Below are 27,770 nucleotides of genomic sequence, written 5' to 3' on the forward strand. Positions count from 1 at the left end.
AACAACAGATGCCCCTCTACATTGCTTTCATTGATCTCACCAAAGCCTTTGACCTCGTCAGCAGACGTGGTCTCTTCAGACTACTAGAAAAGATCGGATGTCCACCAAAGCTACTAAGTATCATCACCTCATTCCATGACAATATGAAAGGCACAATTCAACATGGTGGCTCCTCATCAGAGCCCTTTCCTATCCTGAGTGGTGTGAAACAGGGCTGTGTTCTCGCACCCACACTTTTTGGGATTTTCTTCTCCCTGCTGCTTTCACATGCGTTCAAATCCTCTGAAGAAGGAATTTTCCTCCACACAAGATCAGGGGGCAGGTTGTTCAACCTTGCCCGTCTAAGAGCGAAGTCCAAAGTACGGAAAGTCCTCATCAGAGAACTCCTCTTTGCTGACGATGCTGCTTTAACATCTCACACTGAAGAATGCCTGCAGAGTCTCATCGACAGGTTTGCGTCTGCCTGCAATGAATTTGGCCTAACCATCAGCCTCAAGAAAACGAACATCATGGGGCAGGATGTCAGAAATGCTCCATCCATCAATATTGGCGACCACGCTCTGGAAGTGGTTCAAGAGTTCACCTACCTAGGCTCAACTATCACCAGTAACCTGTCTCTAGATGCAGAAATCAACAAGCGCATGGGTAAGGCTTCCACTGCTATGTTCAGACTGGCCAAGAGAGTGTGGGAAAATGGCGCACTGACACGGAACACAAAAGTCCGAGTGTATCAGGCCTGTGTCCTCAGTACCTTGCTCTACGGCAGCGAGGCCTGGACAACGTATGCCAGCCAAGAGCGACGTCTCAATTCATTCCATCTTCGCTGCCTTCGGAGAATACTTGGCATCAGGTGGCAGGACTATATCTCCAACACAGAAGTCCTTGAAGCGGCCAACATCCCCAGCTTATACACACTACTGAGTCAGCGGCGCTTGAGATGGCTTGGTCATGTGAGCCGCATGGAAGATGGCAGGATCCCCAAAGACACATTGTACAGCGAGCTCGCCACTGGTATCAGACCCACCGGCCGTCCATGTCTCCGTTATAAAGACGTCTGCAAACGCGACATGAAATCGTGTGACATTGATCACAAGTCGTGGGAGTCAGTTGCCAGCATTCGCCAGAGCTGGCGGGCAGCCATAAAGACAGGGCTAAATTGTGGCGAGTCGAAGAGACTTAGTAGTTGGCAGGAAAAAAGACAGAGGCGCAAGGGGAGAGCCAACTGTGCAACAGCCCCAACAAACAAATTTCTCTGCAGCACCTGTGGAAGAGCCTGTCACTCCAGAATTGGCCTTTATAGCCACTCCAGGCGCTGCTTCACAAACCACTGACCACCTCCAGGCGCGTATCCATTGTCTCTCGAGATAAGGAGGCCCAAAAGAATATTACCACAGATAGAGAATTGGTTAATGGACAGGAAGCAAAGAGTGGGCACAAACAGGGCATTTTCAACTTGGCCACAAGAATCAGTGCTGGGACCTCAGCTATTTACAATCTATATTAATGACTTCAATGAAGACACAGAGAGTAATGTATCTCAGTTTACTGATGATACAAAGGTAGGTGGAAAGGTAAACTGTGGGGAGGACACAGAGAGGCTGTAAAGAGATATAGACAGGGTAAGTGAGTGGGCAACAAGATGGCAGATGGAGTATAATATTGGCATTTATGAAGTTATAGAAACACAGAAAATAGGAGCAGGAGTAGGCCATTTGGCCCTTCAGGCCTGCTCCACCATTCATTATGATCATGGCTGATCATCTAATTTAGTGTCCTGTTCCTGCTTTCTCCCCATATCCCTTGATCCCTTTGGTCTTAATATATCTATCTCTTTCTTGAATATATTTAATGACTTGGCCTCCACTGCCTTCTGCTGTAGAGAATTCCACAGGTTCACTACCCTCTGAGTGAAGAAATTTCTCATCTTGGTTCTAAATGGTATACCCTGTATCCTGAGACTGTGACCCCTGGTTCTGGACTCCCCAGCCATCAGGAACATCCTCCCTGCATCTCGCCTGTCTAGTCCTGTTGGAATTTTATAGGTTTCTATGAGATCCCCTCTCATTCTTCTAAACTCTAGTGAATATAGGCCTGTCAACCCAATCTCTCCTTATATGTCAATCCTGCCATCTCAGGAATCAGCCTAGTAAATCTTCTTTGCACTCCCTCCATAGCAAGAACATCCTTCCTCAGATAAGGAGACCAAAACTGCACACAATAGTCCAGATGTGGTCTCACCAAGGCCCTGTATAACTGCAGTAAGCCATCCTTGCTCCTGTACTCAAATCCTCTTGCAATGAAGGCCAACATACCATTCGCCTTCCTAACTGCTTGCTGCACCTGAATGCTTGCTTTCAGCGACTGGTGCACAAGGACACCCAGGTCTCGTTGCACCTCCCCCTTTCCCAATCTATCACCATTCAGATAATAATCTGCTTTTTTGTTTTTACAACCAAAGTGGATAACCTCACATTTATCCATGTTATACTGCATCTGCCATGCATTTGCCCATTCACCCAACTTGTCCAAATCACACATCCTCTTTACATCCTCCTCACAGCTCACATTCCCCCCCTCCCCCAGCTTTGTGTTGTCTGCAAACTTGGAAATGTTGCACTTAGTACCCTCACCCAAGTCATTAATATATATTGTGAATAGCTGGGGCCCAAGCACTGATTCCTGCGGTACCCCACTAGTCACTGCCTGCCACTCAGAAAAAGACCCGTTTATTCCAACTCTCTGTTTCCTGTCAACCAATTCTCAATCCATGCCAGTATATTGACAAATACATGAATAGGATGGGAATAGAGGGATACGGACCCCGGAAGTGCAGAAGGTTTTAGTTTAGGCAGGCAAGTTTAGGCAGGCATCAAGATCGGCGCAGGCTTGGAGGGCTGAATGACCTGTTCCTGTGCTGTACTGTTCTTTGTTCTTTTCTTGTTCTATTACCCCCAATCCCATGTGCTTTAATTTTGCACGCTAACCTCTTATGTGGGACCTGATCAAAAGCCTTCTGAAAATCCAAATACACCACATCCACTGGTTTTCCCTTATCTACTCTACTAGTTACATCCTCAAAACACTCCAGTAGATTTGTTAAGCATGCCTTCCCTTTCGTAAACCCATGCTGACTTTGTCCAATCCCGTTTATGCTTTCCAGGTGTTCTGTTATCACATCCTTTATAATAGACTCTAGCAATTTCCCCAATATTGATGTAAGGCTAACTGGTCTGTAGTTCCCTGTTTTTTTCTCTCCCTTTTTTAAATAGTGGGGTTACATTTGCCACCCTCCAATCTGTAGGAACTGCTCCAGAGTCTATAGAATTCTGGAAGATGCCCACCAATGCATCCACTATTTCCAGGGCATATTTATGGAAGCTTTTACAGTCAGTTTTTATGTTCCCCGCAAGTTTACTCTCATACTCTATTTTCCCCCACTTAATCAATCTCTTTGTCCTCCTTTTCTGAATTCTAAACTGCTCCCAATCCTCAAGACTGGTGTCAATGTTCAAAGAGACCTGGGTGTGTTTGTTACAAGTGTTATGACCGTGGTGGGAGAAATGCAGAGTCAATTCAATCCCATTAGTCCACAGGTCACAACATATTATTAAGCTTTCACATTCAATCAGAAAACAGCTAAATTAAACATTCTAGTAACCCCAGAATGAAACAGATATCTTCAGACAACAACAAATTAACTATTTTAAAAAAACCTAAATCTTAAACACTATTAAGATAAATCTATGTCTAAAGACCTTATAACTTGTCTTAACCTAACTCCTGCATTCACACACACACACCCAAAAACTAACACTTAACTGGTTTGAAAAATTGAGTTTTTTAAAAATTAGCTGTCTCTTAATCACAGAATCACAGAATAATACAGTGCAGAAGAGGCCCTTCGGCCCATCGAGTCTGCACCGATGCATTAAAACACCTGACCTGTCTACCTAATCCCATTTGCCAGCACTTGGCCCACAGCCTTGAATGTTATGACGTGCCAAGTGCTCATCCAGGTACTTTTTAAAGGATGTGAGGCAACCCGCCTCGACCACCCTCCCAGGCAGGGCATTCCAGACCGTCACCACCCTCTGGGTAAAAAAGTTCTTCCTCAAATCCCCCTTAAACCTCCTGCCCCTCACCTTAAACTTGTGACCCCTCGTAACTGACCCTTCAACTAAGGGGAACAGCTGCTCCCTATCCACCCTGTCCATGCCCCTCATAATCTTGTACACCTCTATCAGGTCACCCCTCAGTCTTCTCTGCTCCAGTGAAAACAACCCAAGCCTATCCAACCTCTCCTCACAGCTTAAATGTTCCATCCCAGGCAACATCCTGGTGAATCGCCTCTGCACCCCCTCCAATGCAATCACATCCTTCCTATAATGTGGCGACCAGAATTGCACACAGTACTCCAGCTGTGGCCTTACCAAAGTTCTATACAACTCCAACATGACCTCCCTGCTTTTGTAATCTATGCCTCGATTGATAAAGGCAAGTGTCCCATATGCCTTTTTCACCACCCTATTAACCTGCCCTTCTACCTTCAGAGATCTATGGACAAACACGCCAAGTTCCCCTTGTTCCTCGGAACTTCCCAGTCTCAGGCCATTCATTGAATACTTCCATGTCACATTACTCCTTCCAAAGTGCATCACCTCACACTTTTCAGCATTAAATTCTATCTGCCACTTTTCTGCCCATTTGACCGTCCCGTCTATATCTTCCTGTCACCTAAGACACTCCACCTCACTGTTAACCACTCGGCCAATCTTTGTGTCATCCGCGAACTTACTGATCCTACCCCCCACATAGTCATCTATGTCGTTTATATAAATGACAAACAATAGGGGACCCAGCACAGATCCCTGTGGTACGCCACTGGACACTGGCTTCCAGTCACTAAAACAGCCGTCTGTCATCACTCTCTGTCTCCTACAGCTAAGCCAATTTTGAATCCACCTTATCAAGTTAGCTTGTATCCCATGTACATTTGCTTTCTTGATAAGTCTCCCATGTGGGACCTTGTCAAAGGCTTTGCTGAAATCCATGTAAACTACATCAACTGCACTACCCTCATCTACACACCTGGTCACATGCTCAAAAAATTCAATCAAATTTGTGAGGCATGACCTCCCTCTGACAAAGCCATGCTGACTATTCCTAATCAACTTTTGCCTCTCCAAGTGGAGATAGATTCTCTCCTTCAGAATTTGCTCCAATAGTTTCCCTACCATTGACGTGAGACTCACTGGTCTGTAGTTCCCTGGCTTATATCTACAACCTTTCTTGAATAGTGGGACCACATTAGCTGTTCTCCAGTCCTCTGGCACCTCCCCCGTGGCCAGAGAGGAATTAAAAATTAGGGTCAGAGCCCCTGCAATCTCCACCCTCGCCTTCCACAGCATCCTGGGACACAAATTGTCTGGACTTGGAGATTTGTCCACTTTTAAGACTTCCAAAACCTCCAATACCTTGTCACTCCCTATGACAATTTGCTCAAGAACCTCACAGTCTCTCTCTAAGTTCCATATCTACATCCTCATTCTCTTGGGTGAAGACAGATGTGAAGTATTCATTCAACACCCTACCAATGTCCTCTGGCTCCACCCACAGATTTCCCCCTTGGTCCCTAATGGGTCCTACTCTTTCCCTGGTTATCCTCTTCCCATTGATATACTTATAGAATATCTTGGGATTTTCCCTACTTTTACCAGCCAGAGCTTTCCCATATCCCCTCTTTGCTCTCCTAATTGCTTTCTTAAGCTCCATCCTACATTTTCTGTACTCCACTAATGCTTCCATTGATTTGCTCTCCTTGTATTTGCTAAAAGCCTCTCTTTTCCTTCTCATCGTACCCTGAATGTTTCTGGTCATCCATGGTTCTCTGGGCTTGTTGCTCCTACCTATTACCCTAGAGGGAACATGTTGGGCCTATACCCTCCCCATTTCCTTTTTGAATGCCCCCCACTGCTCTTCTGTAGATTTCCCAACAAGTAACTCTTTCCAGTCTACCTTGGCCAGATCCTGCCTTATTTCACTAAAATTCCCTCTCCCCCAATCCAAAACCGTTTTTTGCAACTTGTCTATTTCTTTCTCCATAACAAGCTTAAATTGTACCAATAAAGAAAATAAGTAAGTTTTTGTAGGTTACGTTCCTGATGGATGAGCTCTTCTAATCTGAAAATATTCAACGGTCACTCAAAGTTTTCACGTGGATTTGATGAAAATAGACCTTCAGTAGATAGACATTCAACTCTTTGGCTGCAGCAAGCATTAAACAGTTCTTTGAATGATGAGCACAGCAATATAAATGGTTTCTTGAAAAAGAAGGCTTTTCTTCTTTACTTAAGGAATTAACTTGGCTTGTAGCCCCTTGTAAAATTTTTGCTGTGAGAAAATAGACAGCTTTCTTCTCTTCAGTTTGCTTCGCTGGAAAGTCTCTCAAAACTAATTGATTTTAACTGGTTTCTGCCAGTTCCACACATAGCCTAGTGGAAACATTACCATGTGACCTCTCTCTCTCCTGCTGTTGCCCAGGGTAACAAAAATGCATCTGTGGCACATTGTATCTCCAGAACCTTCTCCCCCTTAAAGGTGCACTGTTTTTAACAGAGTCTTAAAGGCACACACACAGTTTTTAATCCAAGGAGAAAAATAATTACAAATCCATGACACAAGGAACACAGAAAGATAACACGCAGGTACAGCAAGCAATTTGGAAGGCAAATGGCATGATGGCCTTTATTGCAAGAGGATCTGAGTACAGGAATAAGGGAGTATTGCTATAATTGTACAGGGTTTTGGTGAGAGCACATCTGGAATATTGTGTGCAGTTTTGGTCTCCACAATTAAGAAAGGATATACTTGCATTGGAGGCAGTGCAGCGAAGGTTCACTAGATTGGTCCCTGGGATGAGGGGTTGTCTTATGATGAGAGACTAAGTAAATTGGGCCTGTATTCTTTGGAGTTTAGAAGAATGAGAGGTGATCTCATTGAAACATACAAGATTCTGAAGGGGCTGGATAGGGTAGACACGGAGAGATTATTTCTGCTGGTCGGGGAATTTAAAACACAGGGGCACAGTCACAGGATTACGGGCCAATCATTCACTTCACTCAGAGGGTTGTGAATCTTTGGAATTCTCTATCCTAGATGGTTGTGGATGCTCCATTGTTGAATATATTTAAGGCTGGGATAGACAGATTTCTGGTGTCTCGGGGAATCAAGGGATATGGGAAGCAGGTGTGAAAGTGGAGTTGAAGACCAAGATCAGCTATGATCGTTTTGAATGGCGGAGCTGGCTTGATGACCATATGGTCTACTCCTGCTCCTAATTCTTGTGTTCTTGTGTTCAATATCCAGTGCCCAGTGTACAGGAGCTGGGGGCAGGTATATCTCTGGTTAAACAATCACCGGGTACCCTCTGGTGACCTACTCACTGTGTATTCCCAGGTTACACATTCACGAGGTACACCCGGGTTACACACTCACTGGGTACCCCCACAATTGACAATCACTGTGTAACCCTCGGGTTACACACTCACTGGGTATCACCTGGGTTGCACACTCAGCCAGCTCAGGTTACACGCTCACTGGGTACCGCGGGTTGCACACACTCACCCAGCTCGTGAACACCCGGGTTATCCGATATTTCCATGACGTATATTTTGAGGCCCTGATAACTCTTGCCGATGCTGTAAGTCCGTGTGATGTTGGGACACTGCCTGCGAATATCCCTCATTACCTGGGAGACAAGAAATAAAACATCAACCTCAGGGAAAATGGGAAGGGGACATCGACAACAACAATGTCAGTCCTGTGGATTACACATCTTATTCCGTGTGGGAATTCCAGGACAATTTGCATCCCAACATGGCAGCTGGGAAATTGAAATTCAAATAATAAATCTGGAATAAAATGCTATGCTCAACAATAACAATCATGAAATTACCGGATTGTTATAAAAATCCATCTGGTTCACGAATGTCCTTTAGGGAAGGGAATCTGTCGTCCTTACCCAGTCTGGCCTACATGTGACTCCAGATACAAAGCGATGTGGTTCACTCTTAACTTCCCTCTGAAATGGCCGAGCAAGCCACTCAGTTGTATCAAACGGCTACAGAAAAGTCTGATAAAAATAAAACTGGACAGACCACCCGGCATCGGAAATGACAAAGGGACAGTCTGCACTGCTGACCCTACAAAGTCATCCTCACAACAATTGGGAGAGCTGTTCCACAGACTAGTCAAGCATACTCACCAAATCATACCTTACAGATAATGTCCCAGACTCCTCACTCACTATCCTTGGGTATGTCCTGTCCAGCTGTCAGAACAAACCTACCAGAGGTGGCGGCACAGTGGTATACAGTCGGGAGGGAGTTGTCCTGGGAGTGCTCAAAATTGACTCCCATGAAGTCTCATGGCAGCAGGTCAAACATGGGCAAGGAAACCTCCTGCTGATTACCACCGACTGCACCCGCCTCAGCTGATGAATTAGTACTCCTCCATGTTGAACAGCAATTGGAAGAAGCACTGAGGGTAGCAAGGGGCACAGAATGTACTCTGGGTGGGAGACATCAATGCCCGTCACCAAGAGTGACTCGGTAGCACCACTACTGACCGAGCCCTAAAGGACATAGCTGCTAGACTGGGTCTGCGGCAGGTGGTGAGGGAACCAACACGAGAGAAAAACATAATTGACCTCGTCCACCTCGTCCTCACCAATTTGCCTGTCGCAGATGCTTCTGTCCATGACAGTATTGGTAGAAGTGACCACCGCACAGTCCTTGTGGAGATGAAGCCCTGTCTTCACATTGAGGATACCGTCCATCGTGTTGTGTGGCACCATCACCGTGCTAAATGGGATAGATTCAGAACAGATCTGGCAGCTCAAAACTGGGCATCCATGAGGCGCTGTGGGACATCAGCAGCAGCAGAATTGTACTCAACTACAATCTATAACCTCATGGCCCGGCATATCCCCCACTCTACCATTACCATCAAGCCAGGAGACAAACCCTGGTTCAATGAAGAGTGCAGGAGGGCATGCCAGGAGCAGCACCAGGCATACCTCAAAATGAGGTGTCAACCTGGTAAAGCTACAAACCAGGACTATCTGCGTGCCAAACTGCGTAAACAGCATTTGATAGACAGAGCTAAGCGATCCCATAACCAACGGATCAGATACGCTTGCCAGTTCTGAAGAAGGGTCACTAACCTGAAACGTTAACTCTGTTTCTCTCTCCACAGATGCTGCCAGACCCGCTGAGTATTTCCAGCACTTTATTGTTTTTATTTCAGATTTCCAGCATCTGCAGTATTTGCTTTTATGTTAGATCAAAGGAAGTGGCTAAAAATGTTGCCAGAAATGAGGAATTTCAGTTATGAAGATAGATTGGAGAAGTTAGGACAGTTTTCCTTGGAGAAGAGAAGGCTGAGAAGTGATTTGATAGAGGTATTCAAAATCATGAGGGGTCTGGACAGAGAAGATAGAGAGAAACTGTTCCCACTTGTGAAAGGATCGAGAATGAGAGGCCACAGGTTTAAAGTATTTGGTAAGAGAAGCAAAAGTGACATGAGGAAAAACTTTTTCACACAGTGAGTAGTTAAGGTCTGGAATGCGCTGCCTGAGAACGTGGTGGAGGCAGGTTCAATTGAAGCATTCAAAAGGGAATTAGGCAGTTATATGAAAAGGAAGAATGTGTAGGGTTATGGGGAGAAGGCAGGGGAATGGAACAGAGGGAGTTGCTCATTTGGAGAGCCGGTGGGACATGATGGGCCGAATGGCCTCCTTCTGCACTGTAACAATTCTGAGATTAACAAGGACAAATGTGGGCCCATTACAGGTGAAGACAGGAGAATTTATAATGGAGAATAGGGAAATAGTGGATCACCTAAACAATTACTTTGTGTCTGTCTTCACAGAGGAAGATACAGAAAATCTCTCAGAAATACTCGGGAACCAAGGGACTTGTAAAAATGAGGAACTGAATGAATTAGTATTCATAAAGAGGTAATACTCGAAAATTAACAGGATTGAAGGTTGATAAATCCCCTGGACCAGGGGATTTAGGCAAAAAGGAAGAGGAGGTGGTGTTGCACTGATAATAAGAGATGGGATCAGTACATTAATAAGAGAGGATCTCAGATCAGAAGAATAAAATGTGGAATCTGTTTGGCTGGAGCTAAGAAACAGCAAGAGGCAGCAAACATTGGTAGGAGTTGTTTATAGGCCACCAAACAGTAGCGGTAGTGTGGGGCATGATAGTAATCAGGAGATTAAAGAAGCATGCAGCATGGGTAATATAATAATCATGGGTGACTTCAATCTGCGTATAGACTGGGTAAACCTAATGAGCACTAATGCTGAGGAGGACTATTTCTGGAGTCTGTTGGGGATGATTTTCCAGAGCAGTATGTTGAGGAACCGACTAGAGAACAGGCAACTTTAGAACTAGTATCATGTAATGAGAAAGGGTTAATTGATAACCTTGTTGAGAGGTGATCTCATTGAAACCTACAAAATACTTAAAGGGATAGACAGGGTAGATGCAGGTAAGATGTTTCCCCTGGTTGGGGAGTCTAGAACCAGGGGACACAATTTCAAAATAAGGGAGAAGCCACTTAGGACAGAGATGAGGAGAAAATTCTTTACTCAGAGGTTTGTGAATCTTTGGAATTCTCTACCCCAGAGGGCTGTGGAAGCTCAGTCATTGAGTATGTTTAAAGCAGAGATTGACAGATTTCTAAATACCAATGAAATAAAGGGGATATGAGGATAGTGTGGGGAAAAGGCATTGAAGTGAATGATCAGCCATGATCGTACTGAATGGTGGAGCAGGCTCAATGGGCTGAATGGCCTACTCCTGCTCCTATGTTCCTACGTGAGTGGGCAAGAACATGGCAGATGGAATATAACGTGGAAAAATGTGAAGTTATGCACTTTGGTCAGAAAAACAGAAATGCAGAGTATTTCTTAAATGGTGAGAGATTGGGAACTGTTGATGTTTTAAGGGACCTGGGTGTCCTTGTTCATGTGTTCAAATAAATTTGTTCAAATTGGCAAGGGTAACATGGAAGACGAATTTGTAGAGTGCCTCAGGGATTGTTCCTTCGAACAATACATTACAGAACCTACCCGGGAACAGGCTATTTTAGATTTGGTATTGTGTAATGAGGGAGGATTAATAAGAGATCTCTTAGTTAAAGATCCTTTAGGGGGAAGTGATCATAACATGGAAGAATTTCAAGTTCAGTTTGAGGGTGAGCAACTCGGGTCTCAAACCAGTGTCTTCAACTTAAACAAGGGCAATTACAGAGGTATGAAGACAGAGTTGTCTAAAGCGGGCTGGGAAGATAGACTACAGGGGAAGTCAGTAGATGAGCAGTGGCAGACTTTTAAACAGATATTTCATAACACTCAGCAAACATTTATTCCGGTCAGAAGGAAGGACTCGAAGAGAACGATGAACCACCCGTGGATAACAAAGGAAGTTAAGGAGAATATCAAAACAAAAACAAAGGTGTACAAAGCGGTGAAAACGAGGGGTAGGCCAGAGGATTGGGAATTTTTTAGAAACTAGCAGCAGATGACTAAAAAACTAATAAAGAGAGAAAAAATTGAATATGAGAGTAAATTAGCAAGAAATATAAAAACAAACAGTAAGAGCTTCTATGGGTATAGTAGAAGGAAGAGAGAAGTTAAAGTAAGTGTGGGGCCCTGAGAGGATGAGACTGGGGAATTAATAACAGGGAACAGGGAAATGGCAGATAATTTAAACCAATATTTTGCATCGGTTTTCACGGTGGAGGACACTATAAACATCCCAACAATAATAGATGAACAAGGTGTAAATGGGAGGGAGGAACTTGTAACAATCTCTATCACGTGGGAAAAGGTGCTTGTCAAACTGATGGGACTAAAGACAGACAAGTCGACAGGACCGGATGGCCTGCAGCCAAGGGTTTTAAAAGAAGTGGCTGCAGAGATAGTGGAGGCATTGGTCATAATATACCAAAACTCACTGGATTCCGGAAGGGTACCAGCAGACTGGAAAACCGCTAATGTGACACCCCTATTCAAGAAAGGAGGGAGACAGAAAGCAGTGGGAGGGAAAGGGAATAGGCGCACAGTGCAGGGATCCCCTGTGGCCGTTCCCCTCAATAATACGTATACCGTTTTGGATACGGTTGGGGGGGACGACCTACCAGAGGAAAGCCACAGTGGCCAGGTCTCTGGCACTGAGCCTGGCTCAGTGGCTCAGAAGGGAAGGGGGAGAATAGGACAGCGATAGTGATCGGAGATTCAATGGTTAGAGGAACAGACAGGAGATTCTGTGGTCGCAAACGAGACTCCCGGATGGTATGTTGCCTCCCGGGTGCCAGGGTCAGGGATGTCTCGGATCGAGTCTACAGGATTCTTAAGGGGGAGGGGGAGCAGCCAGAGGTCGTGGTACATATCGGTACCAATGACATAGCTAGAAAAAGGGATGAGGACCTGAAAAGCGAATATAGGGAGTTAGGTTGGAAGCTGAAAGGCAGGACGAGCAGAGTAGTAATCTCAGGATTGTTACCGGTGCCACGTGCTAGTGAGGCTAGAAACAGAGAGCGAGTGCAGCTGAACACGTGGCTACAGAACTGGTGTAGGAGGGAGGGCTTCAGATATGTGGATCATTGGGATACCTTCTGGGGAAGGTGGGACCTGTACAAGAAGGACGGGTTGCATCTGAACTGGAGGGGTACCAATATCCTGGGCGGGAGGTTTGCTAGAGCTCTTCGGGAGGGTTTAAACTAGTTTGGCAGGGGGATGGGAACCGGAGCCACGGATCAGTGGATGGGGTAGCTGTTGAACAGGAAGATACAGAGTGCAGAGAGTCTGTGAGGAAGGTTAGACAGTTGACAGGGCAAAGTTGCAGCCAGTATGATGGGTTGAAGTGTGTCTATTTTAACGCAAGAAGTGTCAGGAATAAGGGTGATGAACTTAGAGCATGGATCAGTACTTGGAGCTACGATGTTGTGGCCATTACGGAGACGTGGATATCACAGGGGCAGGAATGGATGTTGGATGTTCCGGGGTTTAGATGTTACAAAAGGAATAGGGAGGGAGGTAAAAGAGGTGGGGGAGTGGCATTGCTAATCAGGGATAGTATCACAGCTGCAGAAAGGGAGGTCGTCGAGGAGGGTTTGTCTACTGAGTCATTATGGGTGGAAGTCAGAAACAGGAAAGGAGCAGTCACTTTGTTGGGAGTTTTCTATTGACCCCCCAATAGCAACAGAGACATGGAGGAACAGATTGGGAGGCAGATTTTGGAAAGGTGCAGAAGTAACAGGGTTGTTGTCATGGGTGACTTCAACTTCCCTAATATTGATTGGAACCTCCTCAGTGCAAATAGTTTGGATGGAGCAGTTTTTGTCAGGTGTGTCCAGGAAGGTTTCCTGACTCAATATGTAGATAGGCCGACTAGAGGGGAGGCTATGTTGGACTTGGTGCTTAGCAACGAACCAGGCCAGGTGGCAGATCTCTCGGTGGGAGAGCATTTCGGTGATAGTGATCACAACTCCCTGACCTTTACTATAGTCATGGAGAGGGACAGGAGCAGACGGGATGGGAAAATATTTAATTGGGGGAGGGGGAATTACAATGCTATTAGGCAGGAACTGGGGAGCATAAATTGGGAACAGATGTTCTCAGGGAAATGCACGACAGAAATGTAGAGGTTGTTTAGGAAGCACTTGCTGCGACTGCTGGATAGGTTTGTCCCGATGAGGCAAGGAAGGGATGGTAGGGTGAAGGAACCTTGGATGACAAGTGATGTGGAACAGCTAGTCAAGAGGAAGAAGGAAGCTTACTTAAGGTTGAGGAAGCAAGGATCAGACAGGGCTCCAGAGGATTACAAGGTAGCCAGGAAGGAACTGAAGAATGCACTTAGGAGAGCTAGAAGGTGACATGAAAAAGTCTTGGCGGGTAGGATTAAGGAAAATCCCAAGGCGTTCTACACTTATGTGAGGAACAAGAGGATGGCCAGAGTGAGGGTAGGGCCGATCAGGGATAGTGGAGAGAACTTGTGCCTGGAGTCGGAGGAGGTAGGGGAGGTCCTAAATGAATACTTTGCTTCAGTATTCACTAGTGAGAGGGACCTGGTCGTTTGTGAGGACAGCGTGGAACAGGCTGATATGTTCGAACAGGTTGATGTTAAGAGGGAGAATGTGCTGGAAATATTGAATGATATGAGGACAGATAAGTCCCCGGGGCCAGACAGGATATACCCAAGGATATTACGGGAAGCGAGGGAAGAGATTGCTGCGCCTTTGGCGATGATCTTTGCGCCTTCACTGTCCACTGGAGTAGTACCGGATGATTGAAGGATGGCAAATGTTGTTCTCTTGTTCAAGAAAGGGAATCGGGATAACCCTGGGAATTATAGACCAGTCAGTCTTACGTCGGTAGTGGGCAAATTATTGGAGAGGATTCTGAGAGACAGGATTTCTGATTATTTGGAAAAGCATGGTTTGATTAGAGACAGTCAGCATGGCTTTGTGAGGGGCAGGTCATGCCTCACAAGCCTTATTGAATTCTTTGAAGCTGTAACAAAACACATTGATGAAGGAAGAGCAGTGGATGTGGTGTATATGGATTTTAGCAAGGCGTCTGATAAGGTTCCCCATGGTAGGCTCATTCAGAAAGTAAGGAGGCATGGGATTCAGGGAAAGTTGGCTGTCTGAATACAGAATTGGCTGGCCCATAGAAGACAGAGGGTGGTAGTAGATGGAAAGTATTCAGCCTGGAGCTCGGTGACCAGTGGTGTTCCACAAGGATCTGTTCTGAGACCTCTGCTCTTTGTGATTTTTATAAATGACTTGGATGAGGAAGTGGAAGGCTGGGTTAGCAAGTTTGCCGATGACACGAAGGTTGCTGGAGTTGTGGATAGTCTGGAAGGCTGTTGTCGGTTGCAACGGGACATTGACAGGATGCAGAGCTGGGCTGAGAAGTGGCAGATGGAGTTCAACCTGGAAAAGTGTGAAGTGATTCATTTTGGAAGGTCGAATTTGAATGCGGAATACAGGCTTAAAGACAGGATTCTTGGTAGTGTGGAGGAACAGAGGGATCTTGGGGTCCATGTCCATAGATCGCTCAAAGTTGCCACCCAAGTTGATAGGGTTGTTAAGAAGGCGTATGGTGTGTTGGCTTTCATTAACAGGGGAATTGAGTTTAAGAGCCACGAGGTTATGCTGCAGCTCTATAAAGCCCTGGTTCGACCACACTTGGAATATTGTGTTCAGTTCTGGTCGCCTCATTATAGGAAGGATGTGGAAGCTTTAGAGAGGGTGCAGAGGAGATTTACCAGGATGCTGCCTGGACTGGAGGGCATGTCCTGCGAAGAAAGATTGAGGGAGCTAGTGCTTTTCTCGTTGGAGCGGAGAAGGATGTGAGGTGACTTGATAGAGGGGTACAAGATGATGAGAGGCATAGATAGAGTGGATAGTCAGAGAATTTTTCCCAGGGTGGAAAGGGCTATCACCAGGGGGCATAATTTTAAGGTGATTGGAGGAAGGTTTCGGGGAGATGTCAGAGGTAGGTTCTTTACACAGAGAGTGGTGGGTGCGTGGAATGCACTGCCAGCGGCGGTAGTAGAAGCAGATACATTAGGGGCATTTAAGCGACTCTTGGATCGGTACATGGATGATAGTAGAATGAAGGGTAGGTAGTTAGTTTGATCTTAGAGTAGGGTAAATGTTCGGCACAACATTGTGGGCCGAAGGGCCTGTACTGTGCTGTACTGTTCTATGAAACTACAGACAAGTCAGCTTAACATCAGTCATTGGGAAAATGCTAGCGTCTATTATTAAGGCAGAAATAGCATGTTTTGAAAAACATAAAGCAATCAAACAGACTCAACATGGTTTTATGAAAGGGAAATCATGTTTGACAAATTTATTAGAGTTCTTTGAGGATATAACAAGCAGAGTGGATAAAGGGGATTTTTAGAAGACATTTGATCAGGTGCCACATAAAAGGTTACTGCACAAAATAAGAGCTCAGGGTATTGGGGGTAATGTGTTGGCATGGATTGAGGATTGTCTAACACACAGAAAGCAGAGAGTTGGGATCAATGGGTCTTTTACAGGTTAGAAAGTCGTAACTAGTGGGCCTCAACTATTTACTATCTATATTAATGACTTGGAGGAAGGGACAGAGTGTAGAGTATCCAAATTTGCAGACGATACAAAAATAGGTGGGAGGGTATATTGTGATGAGGACACAAAGAATCTGCAAAGGGATATAGATAAGTTAAGTGAATGGGCAAAAACTTGGCAGATGTAGTTCAATGTGGGAAAGTGTGAGGCAATCCACTTTGGTACGAAGAATAAAAAGGCAGATTATTATTTAGATGGAGAAAAACTACAAAATACTGCAGTACAGAGTGATCTGGGTGTTCTTGTGCAAGAAACACAAAAGGTTAGCATGTCGGTGCAGCAATTAATTAATAAGGCAAATGGAATTTTGGCCTTTATTGCGAGGGGGTTAGAGTTTAAAAACAGGGAAGTCTTGTTACAACTGTACAGGGTGTTGGTGAGGTCACACCTGGAGTGCTGTGTACAGTTTTGGTCCCCGTATTTAAGGAATGATATACTGGCATTGGAGGCAGTTCAGAAAAGGTTCACTAGGCTGAGTCCTGAGATGAAGGGATTTTCTTATCAAGAACGACCAAACAGGTCAGGCCTTTATTCATTGGAGTTTATAAGAATGAGAGGTAATCTTATAGAAACATATAAGATTCTAAGGGGGCTTGACAGGGTAGATGTTGAGAAGATGTTTCCACTGACGGGGGGGATTCTTGAACTAGGGGACATAATTAGAGAATAAGGGGTCACACATTTAAAACTGAGATGCAAAGGAATTTCTTCTCTCAGAGGGTGGTGAATCTCTGGAATTCTCTACCTCAGAGAGTTGTGGAGGCTAGATCACTAAATGTATTTAAGGAGGAGGTAGATAGATTTTTGAAATCTCGGCGAGTCGAGGGATATGCAGAGCAGGCCCGAAAGAGTTGTTAAGGCCTGGGACAGATCAGCCATGATCTTATTGAATGGCAGGGCAAGCTCGAGGGGCTGAATGGCCTACTCCTACTTCTTGTGTTCTTCAGCCTGCCACTACAGCCTGCCGGACTGAACATTGAGTTCAATAATTTCAGAGCATGACAGCCCCCCACTTTACTTTCACCCTCTACATTGGGGAGACCAAGCGCAGACTGGGTGACCGCTTTGCGGAACATCTCCGCTCAGTCCGCAAGCAGGACCCTGAGCTTCCGGTTGCTTGCCATTTCAACACTCCCCCCTGCTCTCATGCTCACATCTCTGTCCTGGGATTGCTGCAGTGTTCCAGTGAACATCAACGCAAGCTCGAGGAACAGCATCTCATCTACCGATTAGGCACACTACAGCCTGCCGGACTGAACATTGAGTTCAATAATTTCAGAGCATGACAGCCCCCCACTTTACTTTCATTTTTAGTCATTTTTAGTTATTTTTTCTTCCTTTTTTTTTGCATTCCTTTTTACATTTTTTACAATCTTTTTTTGCATTTATTTCATTTCATCTTAGTTTGTTCAGTTTGCTTACCCACTGATTTTTTCAGGTTGTTTTTCTTCAGGTTTGCACTTGCTGCTGTTCATTATTCAGTATATTCACACCTAATCTGTACTAATGCTTTGTCTTTCAACACACCATTAACATATTGTTTGCCTTTGCTCCGTGACCTTTTGGTCAGCTATGTGGCCTGGTCCAATCTGCACCTTCTCCTTTGTTATCTCTTGCCCAACCCCCACCTCACTTGTTTATAATCTGTGACTTTTCTAATATTTGTCAGTTCCGAAGAAGGGTCACTGACCCGAAACGTTAACTCTGCTTCTCTTTCCACAGATGCTGCCAGACCTGCTGAGTGAATCCAGCATTTCTTGTTTTTGTTTCAGATTTCCAGCATCCGCAGTATTTTGCTTTTATCTTGTGTTCTTCTGTTGTGTGTCACTGAAAGCTAACATACAGGTACAGCAAGCAATTATGAAGGGAAATGGTATGATGGTCTTTCAAACGTCAGTTGATTAGAATCCAGGACCAGCATGTTCCTGTGAGGAAGAAGGATAACTTTGGCAAGTTTCAGGAACCTTGGATAACGCGGGATATTGTGAGCCGAGTCAAAAAGAAAAAGGAAGCATTCATAAGGGCTGGAAGGCTGGGAACAGACGAATCCCTTGAGGAATATAAAGACAGTAGGAAGGAACTTAAGCAAGGGGTCAGAAGGGCTAACAGGGGTCATGAAAAGTCATTGGCAAAGAGGATTAAGGAAAATCCCAAGGCTTTTTATACGTATAAAGAGAGCAAGAGGGTAACTAGGGAAAGGGTTGGCCCACTCAAGGACAGAGATGGGAATCTATGTGTGGAGCCAAAGGAAATGGGCGAGGTGCTAAATGAGTACTTTGCATCAGTATTCACCAAAGAGAAGGACTTGGTGGATGATGAGCCGAGGGAAGGGAGTGCAGATAGGCTCAGTTATCTCATTATCAAAAAGGAGGTGGTGTTGGGTGTCTTGCAAAGCATTAAGGTAGATAAGTCCCCAGGGCCTGATGGGATCTACCCCAGAATACTGAGGGAGGCAAGGGAGGAAATTGCTGGGGCCTTGTCAGAAATCTTTGCATCCTCATTGGCTACAGGTGAGATCCCAGAGGACTGGAGAATAGCCAATGTTGTTCCTTTGTTTAAGAATGGTGGCAAGGATAATCCAGGAAATTTTTGGCCGGTCAGCCTTACGTCAGTGGTAGGGAAACTATTAGAAAGGATTATTCGGGACAGGATTTACTCCCATTTGGAAACAAACGAACTTATTAGCGAGAGGCAGCATGGTTTTGTGAAGGGGAGGTCGTGTCTTACTAATTTGATTGCGTTTTTTGAGGAAGTGACAAAGATGATTGATGAAGGAAGGGCAGTGGATGTTATCTATATGGACTTTAGTAAAGTCTGCATGGCAGACTGGTACAAAAGGTGAAGTCACACAGGATCAGAGGTGAGCTGGCAAGATGGATACAGAACTGGCTCAGTCATAGAAGTCAGAGGGTATCAGTGGATGGGTGTTTTTCTGAATGGAGGGATGTGACTAGTGGTGTTCCGCAGGGATCAGTGCTGGGACCTTTGCTGTTTGTAGTATATATAAATGATTTGGAAGAAAATGTAGCTGGTCTGATTAGTAAGTTTGCGGACGACACAAAGGTTGGTGGAGTTGCGGATAATGATGAGGATTGTCAGAGGATACAGCAGGATATAGATCGGTTGGAGACTTGGGCGGAGAAATGGCAGATGGAGTTTAATCCGGACAAATGTGAGGTAATGTATTTTGGAAGGTCTAATGCAGGTGGGAAGTATACAGTAAATGGCAGTACCCTTAGGAGTATTGACAGGCAGAGAGTTCTGGGCGTACAGATCCACAGGTCACTGAAAGTGGCAACGGAGGTGGATAAAGTAGTCAAGAAGGCATACGGCATGCTTGCCTTCATCTGTCGGGGCATAGAGTATAAAAATAGGCAAGTCATGCTGCAGCTGTACAGAACTTTAGTCAAGCCACACTTAGAATATTGCGTGCAATTCGGGTCGCCACACTACCAGAAGGACGTGGAGGCTTTGGAGAGGGTACAGAAGAGGTTTACCAGGATGTTGCCTGGTCTGGAGGGCATTAGCTATGAGGAGAGGTTGGATAAACTCGGATTGTTTTCACTGGAACGACAGAGGTGGAGGGGCGACATGATAGAGGTTTACAAAGTTATGAGTGGCATGGACAGAGTGGATAGTCAGAAGCTTTTTCCCAGGGTGGAAGAGTCAGTTACTGGGGGACATAGGTTTAAGGTGAGAGGGGCAAAGTTTAGAGGGGATGTGCGAGGCAAGTTTTTTACACAGAGGGTGGTGAGTGCCTGGAACTTGCTGCCGGGGGAGGTGGTAGAAGCAGGTACCAGAGAGACGTTTAAGAGACATCTTGACAAATATATGAATAGGATGGGAATAGAGGGATACGGTCCCCGGAAGTGCAGAAGGTTTTAGTTCAGGCAGGCATCGAGATCAGGCTTGGAGGGCCGAATGGCCTGTTCCTGTGCTGTACTGTTCTTTGTAGATTAATACCTGGAATGGGTGGGTTGTCTTATGAGGAAATATTGGACAGGCAAGGCTTGTATCCGCTGGAGATTAGAAGAGTAAGAGGTCACTCAATTGAAACATATAAGATCCTGAGGGGTGTTGACAGGGTGGATGTGGAAAGGATGTTTCCCCTTGTGGGAGAATCTAGAACCAGGGGTCACTGTTTAAAAACAAGGGGTCGCCCATTTAAGACAGAGATGAGGAGAAATATTTTCCCTCAGAGGGTTGTGAGTCTTTGGAATTCTCTTCCTCAAAAGGCGGTGGAAGCAGAGTCTTTGAATATTTTTAAGGCAGAGGTAGATAGATTCTTGATAAGCAAGGGGGTGAAAGGTTATTGGGGGTAGGCTACAATCAGATCAGCCATGATCTTATTGAATGATGCAGCAGGTTCGAGGGGCCGAGGAGTCGACTCCTGCTCCTAATTCGTATGTTGGTATGTTTGTATAGATGTACTTCTTCTTTTCTTTTGGGCCTCCTTCTCTCGAGAGACAATGGATACGCGCCTGGAGGTGGTCAGTGGTTTGTGAAGCAGCGCCTGGAGTGGCTATAAAGGCCAATTCTGGAGTGACAGGCTCTTCCACAGGTGCTGCAGAGAAATTTGTTTGTTGGGGCTGTTGCACAGTTGGCTCTCCCCTTGCGCCTCTGTCTTTTTTCCTGCCAACTACTAAGTCTCTTCGACTCGCCACAATTTAGCCCTGTCTTTATGGCTGCCCGCCAGCTCTGACGAATGCTGGCAACTGACTCCCACGACTTGTGATCAATGTCACACGATTTCATGTCACGTTTGCAGACGTCTTTATAACGGAGACATGGACGGCCGGTGGGTCTGATACCAGTGGCGAGCTCGCTGTACAATGTGTCTTTGGGGATCCTGCCATCTTCCATGCGGCTCACATGGCCAAGCCATCTCAAGCGCCGCTGACTCAGTAGTGTGTATAAGCTGGGGGTGTTGGCCGCTTCAAGGACTTCTGTGTTGGAGATATAGTCCTGCCACCTGATGCCAAGTATTCTCCGAAGGCAGCGAAGATGGAATGAATTGAGACGTCGCTCTTGGCTGGCATACGTTGTCCAGGCCTCGCTGCCGTAGAGCAAGGTACTGAGGACACAGGCCTGATACACTCGGACTTTTGTGTTCCGTGTCAGTGCGCCATTTTCCCACACTCTCTTGGCCAGTCTGGACATAGCAGTGGAAGCCTTACCCATGCGCTTGTTGATTTCTGCATCTAGAGACAGGTTACTGGTGATAGTTGAGCCTAGGTAGGTGAACTCTTGAACCACTTCCAGAGCGTGGTCGCCAATATTGATGGATGGAGCATTTCTGACATCCTGCCCCATGATGTTCGTTTTCTTGAGGCTGATGGTTAGGCCAAATTCATTGCAGGCAGACGCAAACCTGTCGATGAGACTCTGCAGGCATTCTTCAGTGTGAGATGTTAAAGCAGCATCGTCAGCAAAGAGGAGTTCTCTGATGAGGACTTTCCGTACTTTGGACTTCGCTCTTAGACGGGCGAGGTTGAACAACCTGCCCCCTGATCTTGTGTGGAGGAAAATTCCTTCTTCAGAGGATTTGAACGCATGTGAAAGCAGCAGGGAGAAGAAAATCCCAAAAAGTGTGGGTGCGAGAACACAGCCCTGTTTCACACCACTCAGGATAGGAAAGGGCTCTGATGAGGAGCCACCATGTTGAATTGTGCCTTTCATATTGTCATGGAATGAGGTGATGATACTTAGTAGCTTTGGTGGACATCCGATCTTTTCTAGTGGTCTGAAGAGACCACGTCTGCTGACGAGGTCAAAGGCTTTGGTGAGATCAATGAAAGCAATGTAGAGGGGCATCTGTTGTTCGCGGCATTTCACCTGTGTCTGACGAAGGGAGAACAGCATGTCAATAGTCGATCTCTCTGCACGAAAGCCACACTGTGCCTCAGGGTAGACGCGCTCGGCCAGCTTCTGGAGCCTGTTCAGAGCGACTCGAGCAAAGACTTTCCCCACTATGCTGAGCAGGGAGATTCCACGGTAGTTGTTGCAGTCACCGCGGTCACCTTTGTTTTTATAGAGGGTGATGATGTTGGCATCGCGCATGTCCTGGGGTACTGCTCCCTCGTCCCAGCACAGGCATAGCAGTTCATGTAGTGCTGAGAGTATAGCAGGCTTGGCACTCTTGATTATTTCAGGGGTAATGCTGTCCTTCCCAGGGGCTTTTCCGCTGGCTAGGGAATCAATGGCATCACTGAGTTCCGATTTGGTTGGCTGTATGTCCAGCTCATCCATGACTGGTAGAGGCTGGGCTGCATTGAGGGCAGTCTCAGTGACAGCATTCTCCCTGGAGTACAGTTCTAGGTAGTGCTCAACCCAGCGGTCCATCTGTTTGCGTTGGTCAGTGATTATGTCCCCCGATTTAGATTTGAGGGGGGTGATCTTCTTGATGGTTGGCCCAAGAGCTCTCTTCATGCCATCATACATTCCTCTGATGTTTCCGGTGTCTGAGGCCAGCTGAATATGACTGCATAGGTGTTGCCAGTAGTCGTTTGCGCAGCGCCTAGCTGTTCTTTGTGCAGTACTTCTGGCTGCTTTAAATGCTGCGGATGTTAAATCGCTGGGGGCTTTCTTGTAGTTCAAAAGTGCAATGCGCTTAGCGGCTATGACAGGTTCCAGCTCTTCATTATGAGATTGAAACCAGTCTGCATTTCTCTTCGCACTTTTGCCGTAGGTGGTCAAAGCTGACTCATAGATGGCGTCTCTGATGTGGGCCCACTTGGTCTCAGCATCCCCTGTGGGAGTGTTTTGAAGGGCTGTTACAAGTGAATTTAGAAATTTTTGTAACAGCTGTGGGTGAGAAATTCTGCTCGTGTTGATGCGCGGGTGGCCCTTCTGCTTGGAATGATGCAACTTCTTTGGTCTGAGTCTAACCTTGCTGCACACCAGGGAGTGGTCGGTGTCGCAGTCCGCACTGTGGACGCTGCGTGTGATTTGAACACTGTTTAAGGCGGCTCGCCTTGTGACAATGAGGTCTAGCTGGTGCCAACGACGTGATCTTGGGTGCCTCCATGAAACCTGGTGACAGGGTTTAGTGTGAAAGAACGAGTTGGTGATGCAGAGGTTATGATAGGTACACAACTCAAGCAGTCTCTGCCCGTTCTCATTCATCCTTCCAACGCCATAGCGCCCAAGGCAGGAGGGCCATGAGTCATGGTCGGTCCCAACCCTGGCATTAAAGTCCCCCAGCAGGAATAGGTGTTCGGTGTTGGGGATGCTGCTAATGATGTTATGGAGTTGTTCATAGAACTGGTCTTTAGCTTCAGGTGCGGAGCAGAGTGTTGGAGCATAGATGCTGAGTAGGTGTACTGGACCAGAGGTGGTGAGCAGTCGGATGGACAGTATGCGTTCCGAGCCATTTGAGGGAGGCTCTATCATGCTGAGCAAGGAGTTTCTGATGGCGAAGCCCACTCCATGCTGTCTTGGTTCTTCAGGATCCCTGCCCTGCCAGAAGAAGGTGTAGTCTTGCTCTGCTAGAGAGCCACTCGCGGGGAGGCGAGTCTCCTGAAGTGCTGCAATGTCTACATTGAGTCTACTGAGCTCGTTGTTAATGATGGCGGTCTTCCGAGAATCGTTGATTTGTGTAAGGTCTTCCGACAGGCCAGGACACATAGTTCTGACGTTCCAGCTTGCAAAGCGAAGGGCTGGTACCTTCTTTCCTTTTTTCATGTTGTTTGGTGCGGTGTATCAGTCCACCTTTCGGGCAATGACCCTGAGCTCCAAGCACCCATTGAAGCAGGCAGACTGTGGCGGGACAGAACCTTATTGACCGGGGGCTGCCCGGTTTGAGGCGGGCGGTAGCTGTCCAGTGAGGTGCAATGACCTCTCCCACCGACAAAGGCAACCCGTGGCGCCCAGTTTCTACGCCAATTTATCTGGACTTATAACCCGTAACTGCTGCCTTCCGTGTTGTTTCAGTCGCTGTGAGGCAACTATGGAGTGACCTCTCCATGGCGCATGCCTGGGCAAATTTATGGAGGTTGAGAGTTGCCCAGTCGTCAAAACCCCCCTCTCGGCCTTTCTGGTGGGGTCCAAAGGAGTGCAGGACACGACGTTTGGCACCAGTATGGCTGCAGGAACTGCCGGAAACATGCCAAAGGTGACACATGACCGCCTACGGGGTTCCGCTCCGGATTTTCTGTTAGGGTTTACTCCCTTAGCCTTGGTCTCTCCCGAGACGCCCACAAGGCAGTGGGGTTGTTGGGGCCCCTACACAGGTGTAGGATGGTGCCGGTGGGAGGAGGGGATGCAAGGGGGAGGGGTAGAGGGAGGGGGTGGGGGGGGGTGCAGGGGAAGGGGGTGCGGGGTGAAGATGGAGCGAGGGGGGGGCGGGCTGGGACGGGGTTGTGAGGGGTTGAGCTGAGAGGGTGGAGCAGGGAAGGGGACGGGGGTGGGGGGTGGTGGAAGGGGGGTAAAGGGGGGGGAGGGGGGGTGGAATCTGGTGCAGGTAATAAGCCATTTCCTCAGTGCCCACCATCGACGTCCGGAAAGCTCATCCACGTCCTTCGGGAGGTGAAGCATCATTTGGCAGACTTAGAGGTGATTACATTTGCTGAGGGTTTTTTTTTTGCAGTGGTTTAAATAAAGGCATGCAGCATTGCCGACAGTGCGCTGCAGATGCTCTCCGAGCCATCTCCCGCGGGCGCTTTGAAGTTGCGGCCGGGGGGGCCGTTCGTGGATGTTTTGGGTGTTCGGGGCACCTTTTCACAGGACTTCTCTCGGGTCCCGCAGCTCCTTCTTCACCTCAATGGACTTACCGCACGCCGTGGCTGCAGACACTCTGGACTGTGAAGACAGCAGGATCGGAGATTGAAGTATCGGCAGCTGTGCTCGTCAGTTTCATCCGGATCAATTTCATTGAGAAAACAAAGAGCAGGTGTGGCTGGGGGAGGGCAGTGGGCCCAGGTAACATAGACTAAAACTAACTGTTAACTTTTAGATAGGGCTAAAATGAACTGATTTAAAGAGCCAGGGGAATTTAAACAGTTTAAGAGGGCAGATTGGGGGAGAAAACGTTAGGGATGGGAGCAGATGGCCATGGATAGAGTTGAACAGCAAGGGAGCTTCCTAGGGAGCTTCCAGCCCAGGAGCCATCTTGAACAATTGAGCTCTTGAACAACTAATGGCACAAATAGAGATAAGGTGTTTAGATCTAATCACCATTATCGAGGACTGTTAGAAGGTGTCCAAGGTTGGGAAATAAATATTCCTGGGTTCACAATAATTCAAAAAGACCGAATGGAAAGAGAGGAGGAGTCACCCGATAATAAAGGATGACATAAGGACATTAGTGAGAAAGAATCCTGGCTCAGAAAATCGGGAAATAGAATCATATGGGTGGAGATTAGGAATAGCAAGAATCAGAAAACACCGGTGGGAGTAGTTTAAAGGCCCCCCTAACAGTAGTTATACCGTTGGACAGAACATTAAACAGGAAATTATTGGAGCTTGTAACAAAGGCAATGTAATAATTGTGGGAGAATTTAATTTTCACACAGACTGGGACAAAACTGGGTGGGAGGGTGAGTTGTGAGGAGGATGCAGAGAGGCTTCAGGGTGATTTGGACAAGTTGAGTGAGTGGGCAAATGCATGGCAGATGCAAAATAATGTGGATAAATGTGAGGTTATCCACTTTGGTAGCAAAAACAGGAAGGCAGATTATTATCTGAATGGCTATAAACTGAGAGAGGGGAATATGCAGCGAGACCTGGGTGTTCTCGTACACCAGTCGCTGAAGGTGAGCATGCAGGTGCAACAGGCGGGAAAAAAGGCAAATGGTCTGTTGGCCTTCATAGCGAGACAATTCGAGTACAGGAGCAGGGATGCCTTGCTGCAATTATACAGGACCTTGGTGAGGCCACACCTGGAACAGTGTGTGCAGTTTTGGTCTCCTTATCTGAGGAAGGATGTTCTTGCTATAGAGGGAGTACAGCGAAGGTTTACCAGACTGATTCCTGGGATGGCAAGACTGACATATGAGGAGAGATTGAGTCAGTTAGGATTATATTCGCTGGAGTTCAAAAGAGTGAGGGGGGATCTCATAGAAAACTATAAAATTCGAACAGGACTTGACAGGGTAGATGCAGGAAGGATGTTCCCGATGGTGGGGAATCCAGAACCAGGGGTCATAGTCTAAGGATACAGGGTAAACCTTTCAGGACTGAGATGAGGAGAAATTTCTTCACCCAGAGAGTGGTGAGCCTGTGGAATTCACTACCACAGAAAGCAGTTTTTTAAAACTCATTCATGGGAAGTGGGCGTCACTGGCTAGGCCAGCATTTATTGCCCGTCCCCCATTGCACTTGAACTGAATGGCCATTACAGAGGGCATTTTTTTTTAAAGAGTCAACCACATTGCTGTGGATCTGGAGTCACATGTCGGCCAGACCAGGTAAGGATGGCAGATTTCCTTCCCTAGAGGACATTCGTGAACCAGATGGGAGGCCAGTTGAGGCCAAAACATTGTATGTTTTCAAGAAGGAGTTAGATATAGCTCTTGGGTCTAAAGGGATCAAAGGATATGGGACGAAAGCGGGAACAGGCTACTGAGTTAGATGATCAGCCATGATCATAATGAATGGCAGAGCAGGCTCAAAGAACAAAGAAAATTACAGCACAGGAACAGGCCCTTCGGCCCTCCAAGCCTACGCCGATCCAGATCCTCGACCTAAACATGTCGCCTATTTTCTAAGGTTCTGTATCTCTTTTCTTCCTGCCCATTCATGTATCTGTCTAGATACATCTTAAAAGACGCCATCATGCCCGCATCTACCACCTCCGCTGGCAACGCGTTCCAGGCACCCACCACCCTCTGCGTAAAGAACTTTCCACGCATATCCCCCCTAAACTTTTCCCCTTTCACTTTGAACTCGTGACCCCTAGTAATTGAATCCCCCACTCTGGGAAAAAGCTTCTTGCTATCCACCCTGTCTATACCTCTCATGATTTTGTACACCTCAATCAGGTCCCCCCTCAACCTCCGTCTTTCTAATGAAAATAATCCTAATCTACTCAACCTCTCTTCATAGCTAGCGCCCTCCATACCAGGCAACATCCTGGTGAACCTCCTCTGCACCCTCTCCAAAGCATCCACATCCTTTTGGTAATGTGGCGACCAGAACTGCACGCAGTATTCCAAATGTGGCCGAACCAAAGTCCTATACAACTGTAACATGACCTGCCAACTCTTGTACTCAATACCCCGTCCGATGAAGGAAAGCATGCCGTATGCCTTCTTGACCACTCTATTTACCTGCGTTACCACCTTCAGGGAACAATGGACCTGAACACCCAAATCTCTCTGGACATCAATTTTCCCCAGGACTTTTCCATTTACTGTATAGTTCACTCTTGAATTGGATCTTCCAAAATGCATCACCTCGCATTTACCCTGATTGAACTCCATCTGCCATTTCTCTGCCCAACTCTCCAATCTATCTATATTCTGCTGTATTCTCTGACAGTCCCCTTCACTATCTGCTACTCCACCAATCTTAGTGTCGTCTGCAAACTTGCTAATCAGACCACCTATACTTTCCTCCAAATCATTTATGTA

The 27,770-nt window shown here is 46.6% G+C and overlaps 1 protein-coding gene across 2 annotated transcripts in view; it reads right to left on the reverse strand.

Annotated features, from left to right (window-relative positions):
- LOC137365626 (probable carboxypeptidase X1) overlaps nucleotides 1-27,770 on the reverse strand; it is a 135,976-nt gene that overhangs the window by 91,835 nt on the left and 16,371 nt on the right. For both annotated transcript variants that reach the window (XM_068028004.1, XM_068028003.1), the window contains exon 3: nucleotides 7,624-7,747. In XM_068028004.1, the coding sequence (XP_067884105.1) occupies nucleotides 7,624-7,747 (124 nt within the window). The remainder of the gene's footprint in view (nucleotides 1-7,623; nucleotides 7,748-27,770) is intronic.

This window comes from Heterodontus francisci, unplaced genomic scaffold (genome assembly GCF_036365525.1).
Source record: "Heterodontus francisci isolate sHetFra1 unplaced genomic scaffold, sHetFra1.hap1 HAP1_SCAFFOLD_756, whole genome shotgun sequence".
Classification (NCBI taxonomy): domain Eukaryota; kingdom Metazoa; phylum Chordata; class Chondrichthyes; order Heterodontiformes; family Heterodontidae; genus Heterodontus; species Heterodontus francisci.